We start from the raw sequence: 24,570 nt of genomic DNA, 5'->3' as shown, positions 1-24,570 counted from the left end.
GAAGTAGGATTCTATGGATATCAGTTTCATTTCAAAGGTACTGCACGAATATGAAGATGATCAGACATGTCATTTGCTGTGTTAAACATGCAGTAGTCATCTTTGTAAAGGTCATAATCATTGTGGTAATCTGCTACAAGCGGGAACAAAGAAGGAATAATGCCATCCGTCCCGATTCAAGGTTCCAAACGATCGCGATGGACAAGTTCCTCAACGACATGGAAAGAGAAAAGCCAATCCGATTCTCTTCTCAGCAGCTAAGGATCGCCACCGATAATTACATTCACTTATTGGGTTCGGGCGGTTTTGGGGCGGTTTACAAAGGGATCTTTAGCAATGGGACACTCGTGGCAGTGAAAGTTTTAAAGGGGACTTCCAACAAGAGGATCGAAGAGCAGTTCATGGCAGAGGTAAGCACAATGGGAAGAACACACCATTTCAATTTGGTTAGACTCTATGGATTCTGTTTCGAAAGAGATTTGCAGGCTTTGGTGTATGAGTACATGGAAAAAGGATCGCTCGATCAGATCTTGTTCCGCGAAAACAAGATGATCGAATGGGAGAAGCTGATGGAGATTGGAGTTGGGACAGCAAAAGCAATAGCTTATTTGCATGAAGAGTGCCAACAGCGGATCATCCACTATGATATAAAGCCGGGTAACATTCTTTTGGATGTGAATTTTCGTCCAAAAGTGGCGGATTTTGGATTGGCGAAGCTTTGTAATAGAGACAACACTCATATGACTATGACGGGCGGGAGGGGGACTCCCGGGTATGCTGCTCCAGAGCTCTGGATGCCATTTCCGGTCACACATAAATGCGATGTTTACAGCTTTGGGATGCTTTTGTTTGAGATTGTAGGGAGGCGGAGGAACCTCGACATTAATCTCTCAGAGAGCCAGGAGTGGTTTCCAAGGTGGGTCTGGAAGAAGTTCGAGAGAGGTGAATTTGGTGAGATGATTGTGGCTTGCGGGATCGAAGACAGAGATAGAGAGGAGGTTGAGAGAATGGTTACAGTTGCCTTGTGGTGTGTTCAGTATCGTCCGCATGCGAGACCTAACATGAGTGTTGTTGTGAAGATGTTGGAAGGTGGGATGGAAATTCCGACGCCATTAAACCCGTTTGAACACTTGGTTGTCGGCACTCCGGTCCAGATGATCTGGGGCGATAGCGGTTTTGATACAACATCCTCTCAGCTGACAGAGACAACAGCATCTTCTCATGTGTGTGCTACTCCTGTTATGAGGAGATACGAGATCGAAATCGCTTCCACTTAAAGCAGATTCGACCCAAGCTCCGAGCTGAATAAGGGAAAATGCCGTTAGGCTATGGATCGCCCGGTTATGTTTGAATTTTTCAACAAACGGTAATGGGTTATTTTCTTGTATGTTTGTACTTAAAATGGCTTCTGATTTATATCATGCTTTCTCATTTAGCCGTTTGGATCTTTCCGTTACAGATCCGCAGAGTTGTTCTTGTGCTAATCCGATGTTATAAGGAAGAAACAATTAAAGAAGAAAAGAGGGGATATTGATCAAACATGCATGGACTGTCAACAATACAGCCGGATGCCCCATCGATGGCTATGATCGATACGGGCGGCGTTAAGTTACCATGAGCATCCCCACCCAGTGAGTGGAATATGAGACCCACTTGGTGCTTAGATTGAATATCTTATAGTGACACATGGGTGGGAATGAAAATGTAGGCCCCACCATGCATCAAGTGGGGCATAATATCAAAACTGAAGGGTTGTTCTGGGAGGGTGTAATGGGCGGTGATCGGTGTGAATCAGTAGTAAATGGTGCATTTGGGAGAGTTTATTTGAGGTGAATTGGAATTCAATTCATATCTAATACACCCTGTTCACAAGTCAGGGTCCTCTCTCTCTCTCTCTCTCTCTGAATCAGTAGTAAATGGTGCATTTGGGAGAGTTTATTTGAGGTGAATTGGAATTCAATTCATATCTAATACACCCTGTTCACAAGTCAGGGTCTTCTCTCTCTCTCTCTCTCTCTCTCTCTCTCTCTCTCTCTCTCAGATGCATTTCAAATATAGGCCACCAAACACATTCACATGAATTCCAATGGACTCTTGTTGAAGACGGCACAATACAGTTGGTGATTCTAATTCACATGGGTTAGAATATTAGGAGAACGATCAAGTGTCAAATGACTTCCAATACATTCAAGCTTTTGTGGGACCCACCAAGATTATTTTTTCTTGGGGTATTTCAAACCGTTCATCAAGTGAGCCAATTCATTTTCACCTTACATCCGGAAAAAACACAGGGAACAATGTAAAATTCTTAAAACCTCTAAATCCCCATGGTTCGGACTTATTTTTTTCACTGTACTTTCATACTAGTGATAACAGTGACCCACTTGATTGGACAGTGCCAACAGGCCAGGCACGGCCATTCATCATTGGCCATGGCCCAGCCCAAACACTGCCTAGATTTCAAGCCCAGACCTGTCCCTCAGACCAAGTTTAGACACCCAAGCCTTGGCCCTATAGGGCTAGGCCGCAAGGACCGGGAGGGCAGCCCGGCTGCCACAAGTCAGTTAAGGAAATAGGCCTGGCTCGTCCCAGCCCGAATGACTAACCCCTCGACTGAGAAGTGAAGGGGTCACTCCAAGCCACTGATTCTTAAAACCATAATTAAGATAATCCCCACCCCATGACGTAATTTCAACTTCTAAAAAGCAATGAACTACTAAAATTACATATGCAACATTTTAAGAAGGAAATAAAAAATGATTTCATCCCATTTTCATTAACAGTAATTACGTATTAAAGATCATAGTTTATAGATTATGGGTTTTCAAGAATATTTTTAATCCTGATCAAAATATATAATACATAATTACTGCTAACTAAATGAGATGAACTCATTTTTAAGTGGCAGCCAAACAGGGTCTTCCTAATTTCAAAGATATTTCAGATTTCAACAAGGTGGTTCTGAATAGCAACATCTTTGGTCCATCTTTGGTCCATATTGCTTGATTTTTTTTTTTTAGCAATGACGGTACCCTATATGCCTTAGATCAATAATGGTCAAATGACTGGTGACTTGGACCGACTCATTTCGTCTTGAATTTCAAAGATATTTCAGATTTCAACAAGGTGGTTCTGAATAGCAACATCTTTGGTCCATCTTTGGTCCATATTACTTGATTTTTTTTTTAGCAATGACGGTACCCTATATGCCTTAGATCAATAATGGTCAAATGACTGGTGACTTGGACCGACTCATTTCGTCTTGAATTCAAGTCATGGATCGCCTGAGCCTGAGGTTAATCAGCCCAACTCGCTTGAGTCGGGTGACTAGGGGCATTGAACCCAATGGAGCCCACCCAGGTCGTCTTGGATGAGCCAAATGGACCATCTGAATCTTAATACCATGCTTAGATACTGTACATATGCCATTTTATTTTATTTTATTTTATTTCCTTATTTTTTTTTTTTTATTTCTTATTTTTATTTTCAAATTTTAGACAATATTTGGATTGTTGGAGTGCTTTCTAAATTAAAAAGTAAATAAATAATAAAATATTAACAGTTAGTATAATAATAAACTAATTATAAGTAAAGCAAACTCATTAAAAAGTGACTTTTGTAGGTGGATTCCTTCAAGTGGGAAATGCAAAAGTGTTGAATGCAGACCATTGAAGATGTTTTACTTTGACCATCTACTTGAAATCCACAAGTTGGACACTAGGAATGCAAGTTCTGTATGCTTTTCTTACAGTGGGCAATCTACAGTAGAGCCCACTAGATGGGCGGTCCGGGTTCACTGATCATACTGCCCCACTAGGCTGCAGTTAACAATTCGACCCCACTGGATGGGTGGTCTGGGTTCACCGATCGGTGATCAATTGAAATTCACCAGTGGCCAAGGTGAAAACCTTTACCCCACGTGCCACTGAACAGAGAAAGAAGACACATTGGCTGTCCATGTGATGGGCCATGCATCACGCAGGGGTTCTACGTGTCGAGAAAACTCCCAACAAGAAGCAAGAGCAGTTTAAGCTAAATTAACATCTTGTTCTACTTCATTAACAACAAAATGAAGTTCGTTTTTGCCTAAGCTTTGTTTGGTAGAGGAATTTGAGAGAGAAAAATTCACCACACTAACATCAGCTGCTCTTTGAATGAGGAAAACCGATTTTCAGGAATGCTTTCAAGCATACCAGCTGAACGCAGGGCTTTTAAAAACTCGCCTCTTCAGTGGTTGGTCGCCGCAAGAAATACCGCAAGCTATTAGAAAGAACCTGTGAAAATAGATATTGAGCTTGAATTAATTTCCCTGCACTTCCTTTTTTTTTTTTTTTGAGAGAGAGAGAGAGAGGATAACAATGCTGATGGTTATCAGCAAGTGAATGCGGTTTTTTGAGAAATACCACAAGTGAATGCATACAAACCCATAGAAAGGCATGCAACAGCGGGTTCTGGTAAGCCTGCAAGCGCTCTGGTCGTCAAACATGTAGCTACCGTAGTTCTAAAACTCGGTGGCTCGAGTTGAAGACTGCATGCGCCTCTTGTTATCAACACATAGCCACTCTAGTTCTAAAACTCGGGTCACTCAACTTAACTCGGCTGAGTCAATTCAGAAAGATTTCGGGCCAAGTCAGTAAGGAACTCTCTTCGGAGTGAGATTTCAAGCCGAGTCAAATGCACAATCACCTGAAGAACTGTCTCCGGTTACCAACTTGCCACAGTATTTTTGTGACAGAAATAGCCATTTGTTTATATTAATATTATTAAAAACATCTATTACTATTCTTAATTAAATTATTTAACAATGAGTCAAAGTTAAATCAAATCTTCGGGTCAGCCCGACTCAGATAAATATAAAGTTGAGTCGATTCGAGTTTTCAGGTTTTTAACTATGGTAACCACATGTGACAGCATGGAGCATGTCTGGGAAAACCCAACCTGTGCATCAGGTGGGCCCCACCATACAAAAAGCAATGGATGGCTAAAATGGATCTCAAAGTCCACACTTGGAGTACATGTGTGGTGCCTGATGTGCTTGCCTTCATGATCTTGGTCCAGGTCATGTATAGAGAGTGGGCCGACCTGATGCATGGGTCACATGTCCCAGACACATAAGATCTCATGTAGAGATGTATGTGGGCTTAGCAAAACTCTGTATGAGCATTGACATGAGTATGCTTAAGCACCTGTAAACATGAACAAATGCACCAGCATGACTGAATATTTATGTGTGCATGCAGCAAATGTATATGTAGGAAAGGAACCATAAACCTGTTAGGGTTTACCTGTTGCATAGGCTTGCTGATATCTTTGCCCTGATAGCTAACATGGAACTTTGCTTTCGCCAAAAGCCCCTGCTTACAAATGAAAGCTCAGTAAGAATAGAAGACTAGCTTCTTAAACAACAGATCAGGTGGGGTTTGCGGTTACCACCTCCGTGTCAAACTCTCCCGACACAACAGCGATGTTGGTGTCCGTAATGATCTGAACAAGATCTACCAGCAATCCAGGGCGGTCTGCAGTCTCAACATAAAGCAAGCTGCAGAGGTTTATGCCAGGACTAGTGGGGTTAGTAACAAGATTCTGGAAGCACGTGAATGGCATTAATCGACTTGAATTAACTATTCAAAGAAACTGGAAGTCCGTAACAACATATTGCAAGGACCGACTTCTAGCTGTTTATCGCATCAAGGTGCATGCTATTGCTAGTAAATGGCGTGCATGCACTCGATTCAGGTGAAAGTTATTCAATGGACTACATCAACGAAACAAATCATGTAGAAAAGTTATATGCTATTTAGATGGAGCCACTATCGTACCCACTTTTTTAGATTTGCATACAATTCATTCCCCACTTTGGAAATTTTGATATCATAAGCAGAAATACTTAGCTACTCTGGCAGAGTGTGATGGATGATACACAGGCAGTTATAAAGTACTAAGGAATTGCTAAGGAGGCATACAAATAATTCAAAATAAACCCTCCAAATCGTGGACGACTGTATTAATGTATCATTAACCAAAATTTACTCTTATTTGGTTATTGAAATGAAAATATTCAATGGTCCTATTTCAAAGAACAAGCATCCACGAATTGGAGGTTAGGATTGTTCAACCAACCTGATTTTATACTATTTACTTAATAACAGGGTCCGAAGGCTCTAGCTTCTCCCTAGGCCTACGTGCAGTCTGGTTGTATGCGCCACCACACACCACCCCCCCCCCCCCCCTCTCTAAAATTGCAGCATTTTGCCTGGCTCGCTGTGAAGAACCAAATTCTGACGGCGGACGACCTCTGGAAAAGAATAATGCCTCTTAACTAACGTAGTACCATTTGCCTGATGTGCTTCCAAGATGCCAAAACAGTGGATCATCTGTTCCTTCACTGTTCTTTCGCGTGGGATATGGATATTTAGTCTTAGATCGTTAGATTGAGCGCATGTATCTTGGGTGATGCCCTCATCCATTGAAGGTCTTTCCTGCTCTTGGCATGAGGGAGAAGGCGGCAGGCTTGGGAGGAAAACAAGGAGACTAAGTCTCCTTGCGGTCCCTTGGGCAATCTGGCCTAAAAGGAATAATCGAGTTTTCAGAAATCATCAGGTTGCTTTGATGGGGATCTTTAGTAGAGTGTTGAGCTTGTTTAGAGATTGGGCCCCTTAGCGTGGGCCTAGGAGGTTCCAAACACGGGGTGTGAATATCATGTATATGAGTTACTAGAATATTGTAGATATGGGTTGTTAGGTGTAAAATACCATGTATAGAGAAGCTCTAAATAAGCTTCCTTGTATAGCCTTGTAATGTGGTTATTTAAACCCACCTTTGGGTTGAAGAAATACAGAAAAACATTCTCCAAATTCTTGAGTTTACATGGTATCAAAGCGAGGTTTCTGAATCTGCCGCATGACCTGCGCTCCTCCATTGATTCTGGCGCTCCCACATCGAGATTCCGGCAGCCCCCGTCGAGATTCCAACGGCCCCCCGTCAATTTCGGTGGCCCCCCATCGAGATTCCAGCAGCCTCCATCGATTCCGGCGGCCCATACCTGCCGCACGATTGGCCACACCTCCAAATTCGGCCCGATTCAACAAATATCTCCGTTGAAACCCACCTCCAGATCCACCTTTGTGTTCACATCTGGCTTCATTGATCTGAGATCTGTTGAACCCATCAAGTTGCTTATTCGTCAGATTCAGTCCATCAATGACAGCGGCTCTACCTCTACTCGTCAGATTTAATCCTGCTTGCCCAAAAATCAGTGGTACATTTTTTCTTTGTGGTTTTTCTTTATTATGGCATCCATGAATCCCTCCGATAAGATCGAAACTATCCATGTTAGGTTGGATGGGAAAAAATTTTCCCTGTGGCAGTTTCAATTCAAGCATTTTTTTAGTCGGAAAGAGCCTATACAGCTATGTAGATGGTTCTACGGGCAAACCAAAAGATGAAAAAGAACTCCTATCTTGGACCACAAATAATTCAAAGGTGGTCACATGGATCCTTAACAGTGTTAAAAGCAACATTGCAATTAACCTCACGTCATTCGAGACTGCATCCGAAATATGGGCTTACTTGAAAATGTGTTATCAATAATCAAGTCATGCTCGTCGCTATCAAGTAGAGTATGAGCTGTCAAAATTAGAACAAGGAGCTCTGAGTATGCAGGATTTTTATTCTAAACTTACCTCCCTTTGGCATGAGATTCAACTTATGGATCCAGTTATTCCCCCCTGCGGCGGTCGAGACAGTAAAGATACTTCGCGACACTAGTAAATTGATGCAATTTTTGTATAAACTCCGTCTGAAGTTTGAACCAACCTGAGCCACTCTAATGAACTAGCATTAACTTCCATCTCTTGAGGCCGCTCTATCTAATTTGATGGCAAAAGAAACACGTTTGAAAACCCTTGCTTCCATGAGAGAGGTTGTTCCTGGTGTTGCCTTCATTACTCGCAATTTTTCCGGAAAGTCACGCGACATGTCGAAAGTTAAATGTTTTGAGTGTAATGGATTTGGTCATGTAGCTGCTCGTTGTCCCAATAAGAAAGCAGATATGAATTCCTCTGTACCAAGTACTCTATTTTGTCAATACTGCAAACAAGAAGGACATGATATAGCCAATTGCCCGACTTGCCCTCCTCTACCTCCTCACTACCAGTGACGTGGACGTGCATTTCTGGCTTCCTCTACTACAAAGCCTGACTCAGATTCATTTGTCGCCCCATCGGTGCAGCCTAATCTCCTTTCCCCACAACAAATTCAGCAAATCCTTCAAGCGATGGGTTCTTCAGGTTCGATGGGTAATATTGATCCTAGAAATCTTTGGTATATTGACAAAGGAGCATCTAATCATATGACTGGGGATCTTTCTTGTCTAACTGATTGTGTTCTATATAGTGGCGTGGGTTCCATCTGCACTGCGGATGGGAGCCATTTACCTATCTCTCATATCGGGTCCTTGAAAGTCTCACCTTCCTCATCTCACAATTTCTTCCTTCACAAAGTGTTTTATGTTCCTAAATTATCTGCCAACTTGATTTCGGTTGCTCGAATAGTGGAGAATAACTGTTTGGTTTTGTTTTCTTGGTCTAGTTGTTTCATATAGGATCTGAAAACAGGGAAGCTGATTGGGAAGGGCCATAAGAGAGGATGGTTATTTACTTTGGCGTTTGATCCCAGAGTTGTCTCATAGCGTTGTTTTTTTCTTCCATCTTCTCATGATATTTCTTTTGCTAATAAATGTTGAAAACTTTGGCATAATCATTTAGGGCATCCAAATTCTAAAAACATGTTGTTCTTATTTAGATCTGGTCTTTTGAATGATGAAATCAATATTAGTCCCATTTCCATTAATATGAACTGTATTAGTTGCAAAGTGTGTAAATCTACAGCATTACCGTTTTCATTAAGTAACAATCGTACTCAGAATCTATTTAATCTCGTTCATACTGATGTTTGGGGTCCTCCAATCATGGATCCTGGTGGTTCGTTGTATTACATCATCTTTGTGGATGATTTTTCAAGACACACTTGGATTTATTTCATGAAACACAAGTCTAAAGCATTTTCAAGTTATACACAATTTTCATCATATTTGGAGACCCAATTTGGAAAGAAAATTAAAGTTCTACGGTCCGACTCTAGGGGGGAGAATATATATCCTCTGAGTTTGAGACTTTTCTAAGTTCAAATGGAACTATACATCAGGGAATGTGTCCTCACACACTGGAGCAAAATGGAGTAGCAGAACGAAAGAATCGGCACATTACTGAGGTAGCAACCACCATGATGGAGTATGCAAGTGTTCCGAAATTTCTTTGGGCTGAAGCAAAATCAACAGCTATGTATCTGATCAATCGATTACCTTCCAGTGTTTTGGCTAACTGGAAAACTCCCACGTTCTTCCTTCATGATAAAGATCCAGATTATAGTCGGTTACGAGTGTTTAAATGCATTGCTTTTGTTCATCTTCCAGAACGAGAACGGGATAAACTTAGTCTCAGGGCAGCTAAATGTGTATTTCTTGGATATAGGGAGCATCAGAAAGGGTATCGTTGTTATGATGCATTTTCTCATCATGTTCGTCTATCTGGACATGTCACATTCTTTGAAATTTTACTATACTATAAAGTTGTTCATGCATCTCCTTCAGTTACCATTGTTCCATCTTCCATTTCTCATGTCTTCTTTTGAAGACAATCATTCTATGCTTCCTTCTCCCACTCCTCCTTTGCAGGTCTACCAACGCCGTGTAAAGCCTATCTCTCTTGGGTCCTCTCCCTCAGCTGCTTCTGCTTCCGATCAGGTGTCTTCTTCTCTTATAGCGTAGGTAACTATCCCATCTTCCACTGAGATTCAATTACGTCGTTCCAGTCATCCATCTATTTCTCCCCGTCGTTTAAATCTTTTTGCCTCTCATCAGGCCTTATTTTCTGGATTAGATTTTTTGGTTGTCTCTACTTATTCTCAGGCATATACACAACCGTGTTGGCTAAAGGCCATGGATGATGAGATTCAAGCACTCGAGGGGAATGCTACTTGGACGTTGGTTCCATTACCTGAGGGGAAGCAAGTGATAGGAAACAAATGGGTATATACTGTGAAATTAAAATCTGATGGGATCTTAGATCGATACAAAGCTCGGCTCGTGGCCCAGGGCTATAAACAAGAGTATGGATTTGATTATGATGAGACATTCACTCCAGTGGAAAAAATGAAAACGGTCCGTTCCTTGATCGCTATAAGTGCTTCTAAAGGTTGGCAACTCAGTCAACTCGATGTCAAGAATGCTTTCCTCCATGGAAATCTCAAAAAAAAAAAAAAAAAGTTTACTTGAGGCAACCTCCCGGTTACAAATCTAAGGATCCACGCTTAGTTTGCAAGCTATCTAAAGCTTTATATGGACGCAAACAAGCACCAAGAGCATAGTTTGAAATTTTTCATGGGGTGTTAACCACAGCGGGCTATTCTCAAAGCTAATATGACTCCTCACTGTTTATTCTCAAGTCCGATTCAGGTCTAGTTGCTTTATTGGTGTATGCTGATGATATTCTCATCACAGGAAGTGATGCTCAAAGAATTGCTGATCTCAAATCATTACTTCACTCCTCATTTCATATGAAGGATATGGGGCCGTTAACATATTTTTTGGGTCTTGAAATTTCTCGTAATACTCAAGGTTATCTCTTGAGTCAACGTAAGTATACCTGTGCGTTGATCAAGCTAGCAAACCTTACAGATAACAAGACCCATGAGACTCCTCTGGAATTGAATGTCAAGTATAGGAAAGATGATGAAGACCTTCTCTCCGATGTTACATCCTATAGGCAGCTGGTGGGGAGATTAGTCTATCTCACTATGTCTCGTCCCGATATCTCATATGCAGTTCATGTTGTTAGTCAGTTTGTTGAGGCTCCTTGCACATTGCATACAACGACAATTCATCGCATTATTCGATACCTTAAAGGTACCCTCAACCACGTGCTTCTCTTTCCATCATCGCATGATCTACAATTATCTGCTTACTCTAATGCAGATTGAGCAGGATGTCCCATTTCATGACGGTCCACCACTGGTTATTGTGTTTTCTTAGGACAATCATTGGTTAGCTGAAAGTGTAAAAAGCAAACCACGATATCTAGATCTAGCACAGAAGCCGAATACTGTGCAATGGCAGATGCATGTAGTGAAATTACTTGGTTCCGGGGATTGTAGACAAAACTTCAGATCCATTTGTCTGTGGCGACTCCATTATATGCTAACAATCTTAGTGCGATTCAGTTGGCTTCGAACCCAGTATTTCACGAGCACACTAAAAACATTGAAGTTGACTGTCACTTTGTGAGAGAAGAATACACCGCTGGAATCATTTCTCTTCCTCATGTGACATTAGAGCTGCAACTTGCTGATTTATTTACCAAAACTATGACCTTATCTCGTCATAAGTTTCTTCATGGCAAACTGATGTTGGTTCATTATCTTACATGAGTTTGAGGGGGGATGTGAATATCATGTATATGAGGTTACTAGAATATTGTATATATGGGTAGTTAGGTGTAAAATACCATGTATAGAGAAGCTCTAAATAAGCTTCCTTGTATAGCCTTGTAATGTGGTTATTTAAACCCACCCTTGGGTTGAAGAAATACATAAAAATATTCTCCAGATTCTTGAGTTTACATGGAGTTGGTTTGTTGTATATCTTAGTTTCTCAGGTTTCCCTTAGTTTGCATTATTTTGTTCTTTGTGTTGGTTGTGTTTTGTTTTGTTTTGTTTTCGTTGTGTTTTTGGCTCTGCCTGATAAATTCATTCACCTTTCAAAAAAAAAAAAAACAGCTGGTCCCACAATTTAATTTGTTTAATTTGGGTTAGTATAAGGTACACGTACCGTTTCTAAGTGCCTGTGTATCAAGTGTCATACACAGCCAGAATAAAATAACTCCTCTAGTACAAAAAGTTTAACATTTCAATTCCCATGATGAAAAAACTGGGTGTATGCCAATCAAAAGGGATGGGTGTAGGAATTAATTCCTTACTTAGAATGTCATATGTGATAGGACATAAAAACCCAGCATTCCTTGATGTGAAAATTATTACAATACACATTTCTAGAATGTCGGATATCTAGCATCACAAGAAAAAGAATGAATCTATCAAAGTAATGCAGGGTACTAAGCCTTCTAGTACCAAGAGAAGCATGAGAATTCAAACATCAAGAACATTTTTGTAATGACGAACAAGATTATGACTTTGTGACTTTGTGACTTTGATGAGAATTCAAACATCAAGAACATTTTTGTAATGCCGGTCATCAAAGAACTCCCCGAAGAATCGTACCCTAGGTGGGGAGACCTGTGGCGAGTTAGGGAAGGGCCTTCTCCTCCTCCGGCTACTGAACCAGCGATGACAATCAAGACGTGCACCAACCTCCCGAGCTCTAGCAGATCACCAGTGTTGTATGCTAACATCACTCCAGTTCTCGTCGGGGAAAGAGATCTCATTCCTTCCTCCCATCGAACACGTGGCGAGATCAACCGCCCTTGATCGTCCCCTCCATCAGGCGTCATACCTCGAGCTTCGAAATTTCGTAATCGATGGAAGGAGAGCACGACACGTGTCCCCCTTGCAGCGGAAGCGCCTTTGGCGTCTGCCCCTCCCCCCAAGGACCTGGACGATGGAGACACGAACTCGCTCCCGGTGCGGACACGTCAGCTCCATTCGTCAGGAGAGTTAAGGCGCCCTTCTCTCGATGAGCAGGCTCTTCGCGGGGAGCGACGCGTCTCTCCGTGGTAGTACCTCGAGCCCTCCCCACCAACACGTGCCAAGCTGTCGACATCTACCCTTCTCTTGTTCTCCGCACGAGGCTGAGATATACATCTTCCAACTCGGATCCGGGCCTGGATCCTCATCAAGTCCAGGTCATGCAGCAGCCGCAAACTTCAAAGGTTAGTTACAAGTCCAGGGCTCATCGCAACCTCCAAATCCAAGCACAGGAGGCAGGGCAATTGGGGCGGTTCGTTTGCCCAATGAGGATAATATCGGGGAACATCAGGGGGGTGGGCTCCAAGCAGAAAAGAAGCCTCATCCAAGCATCCGTTAATAGGAAAAAGCCAGACGTCATCTGCCTTCATGAGACTAAGGTCCCAAACTTTAACGATAAGCTGCTGGCCTCCCTATGGAGGGCGCCTGACGCTACTAAATTCCCCTTTTCTATTTCTGGAAACATAAGTTGATAACAAAAAATAAAAATTCCAAAACTACTTATCAGGAAACAATTTTGTTAAAAAAATACGAGTCTTTCTAGCGTGAAAGCTTTTTTCATCTTTCAGAAAAGCCATGTAGGGGTATCCTCGTAGCTTGGAAAGCATCCAATTGGGAGCTTCTCTCTTCCTCGATAGGAGACTTCTTGGTCTCGGTCATCCTAAAAGATAAGTCCTCCAAATTCCAATGTTTAATCTCTTCTGTTTATAGTCCTACTGTTGATTCTAATAGAGGTGAAGCTTGGGACGAGCTAACCCGTGTTAGACAGTCCTTCTTAGGTCCTCTCTGTATATTTGGCGATTTCAATGTCATTCAATTTGCTAATGAGCACTCCCATAGAAGAAGGGTCTCTCCAGCCATGAACTGATTCTCTGACTGGATCCAGTCTCAAGACCCCATTGATCTCCCGTTGTCTGGGGCCAGGTATACCTGAACCAATGGCCGCAGATCTCCTATTCAATCAAGGCTGGATAGGTTCCTTATTTCCCCATAATGGGTCGAAGCATTTCCCTCACTTCACCAAATTGCCCTGCCCAAGACGACATCCGATCATTGCCCACTGCTTCTGCTGATGGAGGGCGATAACTGGGGACCCAAACCTTAAATTCAACTCTTCCTGGCTCAGTATAGAAGGATTCAGACAAATGATTGCTGATTGGTGGTCGAGCTTCCAGGTGGAAGGCTTCACAGGTCACGGGCTATTATGCAAACTCAGAATGCTCAAACTCAATATCAAGGAATGGCTTCAGGAGGAGTGTCACAAGAGGGAATCCAGTTCGGAGTCTCTTTTATCGAAACTTCAACGTCTTGACTTAGAGGCTGATGACTCCCAGCTTTCGTCCGATCATTTGATCAGGCGCATTCAAATCATCCAGTCCTTGTCGGCCAGAGTGCTAGAAGAAGAAGCCTCTTGGAAAATTAAATCGAGAGCTAAATGGATCGCTGAGGGTGATAAAAACACCAAGTATTTCCATAGCACTGCCAACATGCACTCCCGGTCCAAGGCAATTTTCAGCATTTCGGAAAATGGAGTCCACATCGATGATAAAAACATGATTGCAGACCTTGCTGTTAACCACTTCAAAGCTCTCCTGACTGTCGACACCAGGACCAGACCGCGTCTCGATTCCATCCATTTCAACACGCTGGAGGAAGGTGAAGTTGAGCTCCTTCAATCCCAATTTTCTGAAGAAGAGGTTAAAGCGGCAGTTGACTCCCTGGGTGGGGACAAATCCCTGGGACCTGATGGGTTTCCGATATTTTTCTACCAATCCTTCTAGGAAGTAGTTCGTCAGGACATTCTTCAATTTGTCCAGGAATTCCATCAGAGAGGCAAGCTGTCCAAAGGGTTGGGAGCCTCCTTCATTGCTCTCATCCCTAAGGTGATCAGTGCCTCTTCGTTTTCGGACTTCAGGCCCATTAGTCTGATCGGTGGCCCGTATAAGATCCTCACCAAAGTTCTTACCAACCGCCTGTCTAAATTCATAGTGAAATTAATCTATCCTAATCAGAATGCCTTCATCGGAGGAAGACAAATCACGGACTACGCTCTCATCGCCAATGAGGTTCTTCATTCATGCCGGAAATCTAACTCAAAGGCCATTTTCTGCAAGTTGGATACTGCCAAGGCACGTAGACTGGGGATTCCTCCACTACATGCTATCTCGTATGGGGTTCGGGATCAGGTGGAGAAGGTGGATCCAAGCATGCATTGGCTCAGCCAATTTCTCCATTCTTCTCAATGGTTCTCCTAAGGGCTTTTTCAAGAGCTCTAGAGGGTTTCGCCAGGGTAACCCCCTGTCCCCCTTCCTCTTTCTCATAATTGGTGAAGCCTTCTCCAAGATGATGCTTAAAGGCCAGGAAAATGGAATTCTGAGAGGCATCTTTATGCTTGGGCTGCCTGTCCCCATTACCCACATTCAGTTTGCAGATGATACGCTCATCTTCTCTGAAGCCTCAACGGATTTCATAGCAAATCCCCACACAGCTCTTCACTGCTTTGAGGCTGTCTCTGGGCTGTGTATCAACAGGGCCAAGTTGAAGCTATTCGGGATCAACATGCCACCCGATCTCCTCCATAACTTCGCAGATACCCTCAATTGCCATGTCGATTCTTTTCCAACCACATTTGTGGGCCTCCCACTCTCTATTGGTCCTCCCCCCAAATCACTATGGGACAGAGTCATTTGTATATTTCAGTCCTACCTCGCTAGATGGAAATGCCGTTACTTATCTTTAGGAGGTCGGTTAACTCTTATCAATTCAGCTCTCACCAGCCTCCATCTATATTTCATGTCCCTGTTCAGATGCCCTGCCCCCGTGTTGAAATCCTTAGACACCATCAGAAGAGATTTTCTGTGGTACGGGAAGGACGAACATCACAAGATTCATCTCCTCGAATGGAAGGATGTTTGTAAAATTTTTTGTGAAGGCGGTGCCAACGTTAAAATTTTGAAAACAATGAACCGAGCCCTGCTCGGTGAATGGACTTGAAGGCTTGGTACAGAAGGTGAAGCCTTATGGTCCTTGATTGTTAAAGGCAAGTACGGCTCAGCCCCGGGAGGTTGGTGGACCAAAGACTCCGCTAATTACAGGGCTTCCTACTTATGGAGAGGTATCCTCCAATCGAAACAGGCCGTTCTTCGGAATATTAGTTTCGAGTTGGGTGATGGGACCGCTATCTGTTTCTAGGAAGATATATGGATGTGAGACATCCCGTTGAAAATTCGCTTTCCCAACATCTTCCGTCTGACCCCCGATAAAAATATATTCATATCCGATTGCTATTCAACCCCCGCGTCCCAAACTGTTTGGGACGTGAGATGCATAAGAAATCTAAGAGACAGCGAAGCTTCTGAATACTCTAACCTCCTGGAATTCACCTCCAAAGCCATGCCACAGCAATCCTCGCCTGACAAACTCGTCTGGAGAATCGACAAATCCGGTGCCTTCTCAGTCAGATCTCTGTACTCCCAGCTCTCCCATTCATTGTCTCCGCCAGTCCCAGCTTCCCCATTCATCTGGAGATACCCTGTCCCTCCTAAATTCATCTGCTTTGGGTGGCTAGCTGGTCGTAACAGAATTCTGACTGTAGACAACCTCAGGAAGAGAGGTATGCAGATTGTCAACATCTGCTTGTGCTGTATGCAAGCAGCGGAATCGGTCAACCATCTTTTGGTGCATTGTCCCTTCATCTCTCAGATCCGGTCCGACATCTGCCAGCGATTCAACATCTCTTGGTGCATCCCTGACTCCACCCTCAATCTCCTATCGTCTTGGCATGGATTCCAGCTCGGCAAACTCAGAACAATCATTTGGAGAATGGCCATCTTAGCTACCTGGTGGTCGGTCTGGGTTGAAAGGAACGATAGATGTTTCAACATCATCTCCGCCTCTGTCTCAGTTGTTGGTTCCAGGGCCAAAAGACTTTTGTTAGAGTGGGCAACCAATGTGAAGGGTTTGAAAGATTATGATTTTTCTTTTCTTGGGTGTTAAGGCTGTCTGCTATCTCAGCAGGCTTGTTCTTCCCTTTTTTTCCTCTTTTTGTTCCCTGCTTTTCCCTTCTTTTTAATAAAATTTCCAATTGCTTTTTAAAAAATATATATATGCAATAGAACATGCATACCTTCGGTCAGGACCATCGTCATGGATGTGTATATGGGTTGCGATATCCACATCAACCTGAAGATAGAGAAGTGAAACAGTAAATCAAACATTGACAATAAAACAATATAAGCCACAGGCTGATCCTGCAAAGACCCAATAAGTACAGAACACTGTAACACATAAAACCAAGTCCCTGATTTTACATTGATGACACATTTGTTTGTGTTGAATCCAAAATGTGGATATAGAAAACAAACATGGAATCCTCAGGAATGGAAAATAGTAGATTCCATATGGAAAACTACTGTTTGGTTTGCAGTGTAGTTCTCCATTGATTCATGTGAAAATGCAAAAATGTACATGGTCAAACAGTCACCCACCTCTCTTCAATGCCTTGAAAATCAACTCAACGCCTTTTCTGGGCAACATCTTTATACACGTTTCTCGTGTATAAAATTGGAAAATAAATTTACATGCCTTTTTTTTTTTTCTTTTTTTCTTTTTAACCATTACCGTTATGGACCACCTTGCCACTAACCCAGTAAGGGATGGCAACACAAATAAATAACATGGACTGGTTCATAAACATCATAAGTGAGAACAGTGGATAGTCGTTGCATACTGCTTATACTTTACACTAGAAAAGTAAATTAAATACATCTCTGCTCCATAAACAGAAAAAACCATAGTATGATCTTGGCATTCAAAAGCCCATTTGGAAGGATGTACCTTTTCCTTTGGTGGCTCAACCCCAAAAGTTGCTCCCATGGCTAATTGCGCACTGGATTCCTGGTCCACCAATTATGGTCATTTAAAACAATGTAACTTATAGAAGTATGCATGACAATCCTTGAAGAATATTTCATGCATGTAAGCCGAAGCTTCGAGAATGTTACTGGGTGATACTGGAGTAGGTTGTTGATAATCGTCAAGCGTATTTTCTCTAGCAACTCCGGATTATCAACTTTGCGGCCAGTAACCCTGCAAAAATGCTGCAATGAACACATAGACAATTTTCCGCAAAACACCAACTGCAAGTAGCTATCCAAAACTGTTGCAGGTAGGAGCTGAGTTCCTAAATATTCTCATGGCGAGATGCAACTGAATCACTGCAGAGAGAATATGAAGTCACATGTGTGTGTGTGTGTGTGGTTATAGCTGATTTGCTGGCCTTGCTTTGTTATCACATTATGAAGTACACAGAAATTATATGCTTCCATGAATGAGAGATAATTTCTTTTAGCCAATTGCACCTGCAGGTGAAAACCAAGAGTAAATAGATATCTTGCAGCATCAAATGTTCAACTCTTTTTTTTTTTTGAAAGGTAATGATTTTATTGAGAAGCCGCTATAAGTGGAAAAAATAGGCCGCATTGGGCTGCATCGGCTGATACAAGCTGATACGCCCCAGCATCAGCACCATTACCTTCTGAAAATTTTTACTCTCGTTTTCCCATTCATTCATTTCAACCATGAAGGAAGCTTAAAAACTAATTTAAACTAGATCCAAGCCCATTTTAAGGATTTTTTTTTTTTTAAGGTACAATTCAATGAATCAGAGCGGAGTAGACCATTTTGGGAAATACCGAGAGAAGAGGTAAACCATTACCTTTCTGTTTTCATTTTTCCATGTTCTTTTTATTGTATTTATATGCGGGCCCTAATCCACAATATCATGCTTGATTTGTTTCGATTCAGGCACAACTGGTTACTTTCATTAGGTCAAGCTGCCACTACCGGAGCTCAACAGACAACATTATTACCAAAGAATGGCCCGTTACACCATCAAATACATGTTCAGAAAGGGGAAAAAAAAAAGATTACATATTTGGGATCCTTACATATTTTAGACTTCACAATATCATGCTTGATTTGTTTCGATTCGGGCACAACTGGTTACTTTCATTAGGTCAAGCTGCCACTACCCGAGCTCAACAGACAACATTATTACCAAGGAATGGCCCGTTACACCATCAAATACATGTTCAGAAAAAGAAGAAGGAAAAAAAAAAAAGAGAGATTACATATTTGGGATCCTTACATATTTTAGACTTCTGCCAATAACTTTTTTTTTCCCCAAAAAAAGAGGCCGTTACAGGGCTGTATCAACCGAATGGGAGTCGTATCAGCCGATATGCCAGCCAATGCAGTTACATAATACCATGACTAAACTACTAAAGAAGGAAATATATCCTAAATGGTCTGAAATTATCCAGTAACTCATGCACATATTCTTCTAAATAATGTTATAAACCACCATTTTAATTTAATGCATGCTTTTTTGTGAGGGAATCCTCTGATATAAACTAGAGTGATCAAAAAACCATAATTTTGCAAGAATGAAAGAACATAAATAGAAAAAACACTCATATTTAAAGAACTACAAGAATAAGTTTTAAAAAAAAAAAAAAAACTGTGAGATAGACGCATGGGAACCCATCATCTTCTTGTTGCAACAATGTCCATAATATAGCAAGATATAAAGTACAATAAATTCATGCCAATAAGCTGTCCCTACTTCATAGATGACAGTAGCAATTCAGGAATGAAAGCATAACATAAATCCAAGCCCATCATTATCATACGAAAGAGAACTTACGCTCTAGTGATAGCAAAGGTATTGTGTTTGCCAGATGAGTCCAAGAAGACATTTGCCTTGACAACATTCAGTCCTAGGTTCTTAAGCGCATGCATCTACAGAAGATTAAAACATTGTTAGACAAAGATACAGGAATCTTGCCAACTCCCGGGGGGGAGGGGGGGGGGGGAAGAAAAGAAAAGGAAAGGAAAAAAAAAAAGGGAGCCCATAATATACATACAAGGTTTGCTAAGTGCACACACATGCAATAAAGCCCATGTACATGCCACATATGTGCCAGCATGGCACAATAGGTCCGAGATCCAATCCATCCATCAGAAAGGAACCACTATAATAATGCCCAAGAATCAGGTTGATCCACTAGTCGGTTGGTCCACAGCTTGTGAAACTTGCAGCTCTGAAAAAATTGGCTTAAGTTTATAATCCATCCACCTGTTTCCAATATTGGGGCCCACATGCCCAGTGGACCAGATTTTTTTCCTGTGTCATACCAACCTGATGGATGAAGGATCTTGCACCTGAGTACCATGCTGGCATATGTGTGGCATGTACATGATCTTTATTGCACAGGTTTGTGCACTTAGCAAAGCTCTACGCATATTACGGAGTAATAAGTCTGGATTTACGAAGAAACAGTTATTTCAACAAAGAAGATGACAATATCCTGGATTTATGAAGAAACACTTATTTCAACAAAGAAGACAATATCCTACAGTATCGAGAAGAGCTCCAAGGCGGTCACCGAAAGTTATCTCCACAACAGTTGCATTTGGATCTGAGTCCTGATCTATTATAACTTTGGGAGTAGGAACTGTATCAGTTTCACCAGAACTTCCACCCTGTTAACCTGAGAAATTAAGTATATATACGATGCTAATCATTCATAGGGAAGCAATGGTTTTCCTGTACCTCTACAGAGGTTGGAGCAGCTTTTGGAATGTTTGCAGTTGTAGACAACCATCTAAAAAAAAACCAACTGCATAATCAACATCCAGTAGCTCTTCGGCTGTGCCAGAAACCGAAACTATAAAAGCAAGTGATTCAAATGAGGTTCCGCATTTAAAGATAAGGATTAAAGATAAGGATGAAAAGACGAATGAAACTTAAATGAAATAGAAATGTTCATTTCCAATACATTCACATTCGATATGAATTGATGCATCAGCACTCTGCTCCCAAAGATCTGCCACCGATGATCAAAGGTTGGCCTTCACAGCCTACCCAGTTAATAAGCAGGCCCAAAAATCTATCCAATCCAGTTGGCCTGGTTCAAGGCTTGATCACACCGATGACAAAAGAGGGCCCCAGATACATATACGTCTGTCAGATCAGACTACTGAGCCCAACAGATGGACCCATCAGATCCTGGACTCGACACATGCATTTTTCATTTGTATAGACAAGAATCGCTCATGACCCAAACGCATGGCTCTATTTTTTAAGAATAGCTAGTTAACCATGGTTAGCTAGTTCAGTTAGCAGCTTTGGTTATTTTGGAAAGCTCTCCCTACATGAGTGCTTGTAGAGACTTTGAGTTCTATTATTGAGTAAGAAAGCCCTAGCGTTTCCTCTTTGCCTGTTTTTCTTGAGATTATAGAAAAGATTGTTGAGGGTGAGGTTATCTGTTGAGTTTGATGCAATCTGGCAACTTTCTTTTTAACTGTCCATTATCTTTATACAAGCTCTAGCCCTCTTGATGAGTCAATTGGCCCGGTTTATATAGGCCCAAGTATGAGATTCAAACTAATATACCCCAACCTTAAGCTCTGATACCACTTGTTGGGAGGAACCTCAGATCGAATCAAACAAGCAATAGGGAATGAAAAATCCAAGCTCTCATAGAGAACACAAGAGATTTAACTTGGAAAACCCTTGCGGGAAAAACCATGGCACAAAGCAACGATCAATCCACCATAATCATAATAAGGTTACAAGAGATGGAACAACTTACATTAGAAACCCTAGCTTTCTCCTCAAAACCCTTAAGTATTCGTGCCAGGCTCCAAAACCCACTTGGCGCTCGTTTTACTCTACAGCTCTAATCCTAATCGCAAATTACGAGGGTATTTATACACTCCCGTACAATTTTAGAAAATAAAACCCGCACTTACACATTCCGTCAGTCGAACCAATGGGACTTTTGGTCGGACTGAAAGTGACGCAGGGATGAACGTGATGAGGATAACTACTCCGAATCCACGGAGCTTCTCTGGAATCCTCACAGAGACTTCTCGAATCCATGAGGAAAGAAAGCAGAAAATAGAAATAAATTCTAAGAAATTCGAAATTGATTAATTGATGAATAAAAACGAGTTCACAACCCTTTAAATAGGGGTACCAAGCAATGGGAAAGAAATCAGAATCAAACTACAACTCAAACTCCTAGAATCCGCGACTTACTATAAATAGTAAACTTACTATTTATAGATGGTCGTGATGTCTACTAGTGCGCAAGGTTTTCGGCCAAAAATAGTAAGTGTCCTATTTGGCTTCACCAAACCGTTCTCCTAATTATTCTAAGCTCTTTTCACGTTGGGCGCAACTCCTAGAGCTCAACGGATGAAGAGTTATAATCAAACTAAAACTTACTATTTATAGTAAAAACGAAATTAAAACAGGGAAATGACCGTCGATCCGGGGGTTTTTCGCAATTCCAGGCTGCGCAACCTGGCATAGCTGGGTTAGTTGGCTTTAGTAGCTCGTTCTACTCCAAAATCATATATTTTACGTCAGATAACTCATTCCGGATTGCAAGATACGCCCGATTTAAGGTTCAAAGGTCTGGATCACTTCTGTCGTCGACCAGGCCTTTTCTGATCCATCTTGGCCATGTAACTGTCCGCGACCCGCTCTACATCAGAAAGGAACCGACTCACACACTTAGGTCGAACTAAAAATGTGCAAAAGTGGACAACGTGCAACCTGAAAATCCACCCCTAATTCGGTCTAACCAAAAGAGACGTCAGTCGAACCGAGACAGGGCTTCTCTGCACTAGGAATAAAGGCAATCGATCAACAACAATAATCTCATTGATAAGACATCCTCATGGTATTTCTAACTGACAGATAACATGCAGAAACTTAGAAGCTGCAAAAATTGCATATGTGCCAGATACATAATTCAAATCAATTGTCCAAATTGTGGGCCTCAATTTAGATGCATCATGAACCAAAAAATATGCTCATTTGATCATCTTACTATCAGCTCAGTAGACATTCATTGGATGGTTTAAAATGAAAACATCCAATGGTCCTATTTCAACAAACAAGCGCCCATGAATCATACGTTAGGATTGCTCAACCAATCTAATTTTCCGATCGGGACTTAGAAACAGTGGATTCCACACTTTAATCGGTTTAATTTAAGTTAATATATGCAACTTGTACAATTTCCAAGTGCCCGCACAAAAGTATCACACTCCACCTAAGTATCAAACAACCCACCCTTTGGCCTATCTACGGAGGTGATGATCTCTGATCGGTGAGATTTTTCCCAATCTGGCCCATATGCAACAGTTCCTACCAGATCAACGGTCGGATCATTATCCAGTGTGGCAAAATGGGTGAGCCTCCCTTGGCAATTTCTCCCACCAAAATCCAAAAATCTGCACAGTTATCCCACAGGATCATGCATATCACCCACCACTTTTTTTATTTCCATATACCTATTTTCCATTTTGGGAATTGAAACAGTCCAGAAATGTACTATTTCAATCAGGTCCTGTGTGTGTCACTTCCAACGGGTTGGACGATTAGTCGCCGTCCACCCAGCCGATAGCTTCCAATAATGAAATTTTGTTAAAATCTAATCCGTCCAATTGCTTGATCCCACCATGAGGATCACCTGGTGTTAAAATCATCCCCATCCGTTAACCAGATGGCCCACAATTGTAATCTGTAATTAATCATCGGTTATATATTTTTAATGGTGTGGCCCACCTGATCACTTGATGGAGCTGATTTTTACATAATGTGATCCTCATTGTGGGAAAAACACATTGGACGGGATAGATGTCGTACGTGCATGATATATTATAAGTTATCAGCTAGGTGGACGGAAGCTTATCGTCCAACCAGTTGGATGTGAGCATTTCTCGACATGTGAATACAGAATGCGTACATTCCCACGCAGTCTAGACTATACACGTGCAACAAGCGACTACTGTTGGATCTACCTGCTCTTGTACGGAACCCAGCAGAACCGTCGATCGGAACCGAAGGCGCGGACGCGGAGCCCGATCGTGGGGTGAGGATTGTCCCCGTGTTTTGGTCCGAAGCAAGATCCGAGACTTCCAGTACGCATAGCTCCCGCCATTCTCTCTCTCAAAAGAAGAAGAGAATGCTGAAGAAGAATGCGAAGAGAAAAGGGGGCGGTGGTTGCGAAATGGGAAATGCCAGCTGTTTTATGGTTTGATTGGATGCGCGTAGAAGAAGATGATGATGATGCGAAGCACGTGACACGCGTGTCTAGAGCGAGCTCATGGAGTTGCATAACCCGAATTCCGAATCCGTGGATTCTCTGCCCTCCCCCTCTTTCATGACTCTCTCTGCAAATATCTACTGGAAATAGTAAAGAGATTCGCGACAGGAGAGATTGAAGAGGTGAATCACATGCTATATTGGCATGCTATTGAGATATCCACGCAATCTAGAATGTGAAGCGAAAGGTTATAATTCTCTATAACAAAATCCAATCCTTTAAAATAATTATATGGGCCACAAGTGTACGTTGAATGCTTTTGACGTTGAATTACTACTTCGTACGTCCATTAAGTTTCATTTTTATGATTAATACTGGATTTTATTGGCTAATGGGATAGTTATCGGTCTGATGAACCGTTTGGATCTCTCACATGTTCTCCAATTTGACATGTGTTCTGAGATTCATCTCTTAAATATCTTATCGCGCAAATCTCCATAGATATAACTTTTCTGCCTGTGTGCCGGCACAACGTCAATGTCTTTTCTTCTCGAAAATTGTTTGATACTCTTGGTGCATTACATGGATAATACACGGGCAGATAGAAATTACTGATATATTACATAGGTGGTAAAAAATAATTAAAAATAAACTGTCAAAATTGTCTATAAACTTTTAGATTTATCAT

General features: G+C 41.8%; 2 protein-coding genes across 4 annotated transcripts; one reads left to right on the top strand and one right to left on the bottom strand.

Moving 5' to 3' along the window:
* LOC131217186 (G-type lectin S-receptor-like serine/threonine-protein kinase At1g34300) lies at positions 1-1,277 on the top strand. Its single transcript, XM_058211996.1, has one exon. The coding sequence runs from the start codon at positions 51-53 to the stop codon at positions 1,275-1,277; it is 1,227 nt and encodes a 408-aa protein (XP_058067979.1). The 5' UTR covers positions 1-50.
* Positions 1,278-4,026: 2,749 nt separating this feature from the next.
* Positions 4,027-23,978, bottom strand: LOC131217185 (ACT domain-containing protein DS12, chloroplastic-like). Of its 3 annotated transcripts, XR_009157214.1 has the most exons (11): positions 23,638-23,972; positions 20,372-20,423; positions 20,176-20,301; positions 19,463-19,557; positions 17,760-17,844; positions 17,593-17,652; positions 16,883-16,938; positions 5,434-5,539; positions 5,286-5,354; positions 4,425-4,686; positions 4,027-4,274 (listed from the first exon to the last, which is right to left on the bottom strand). XR_009157214.1 is itself a non-coding variant. In XM_058211995.1 (10 exons), exons 1-10 carry the CDS (start codon positions 23,952-23,954, stop codon positions 4,212-4,214), a joined length of 1,029 nt encoding a protein of 342 aa, XP_058067978.1. In that variant the 5' UTR covers positions 23,955-23,969; the 3' UTR covers positions 4,027-4,211. The 3 variants fall into 3 exon arrangements, 1 of the variants encoding a protein (XP_058067978.1); XR_009157215.1 differs by lacking the exon at positions 20,176-20,301 and having other exon boundaries at positions 23,638-23,978; XM_058211995.1 differs by lacking the exon at positions 4,425-4,686 and having other exon boundaries at positions 23,638-23,969.
* Positions 23,979-24,570: the final 592 nt, after the last annotated feature.

This window comes from Magnolia sinica, chromosome 10 (assembly GCF_029962835.1).
Source record: "Magnolia sinica isolate HGM2019 chromosome 10, MsV1, whole genome shotgun sequence".
Classification (NCBI taxonomy): Eukaryota; Viridiplantae; Streptophyta; class Magnoliopsida; order Magnoliales; family Magnoliaceae; genus Magnolia; species Magnolia sinica.
The sequence above is the reverse complement of the archived record's forward strand: the minus strand, read 5'-3'. Positions and strand labels throughout refer to the sequence as shown.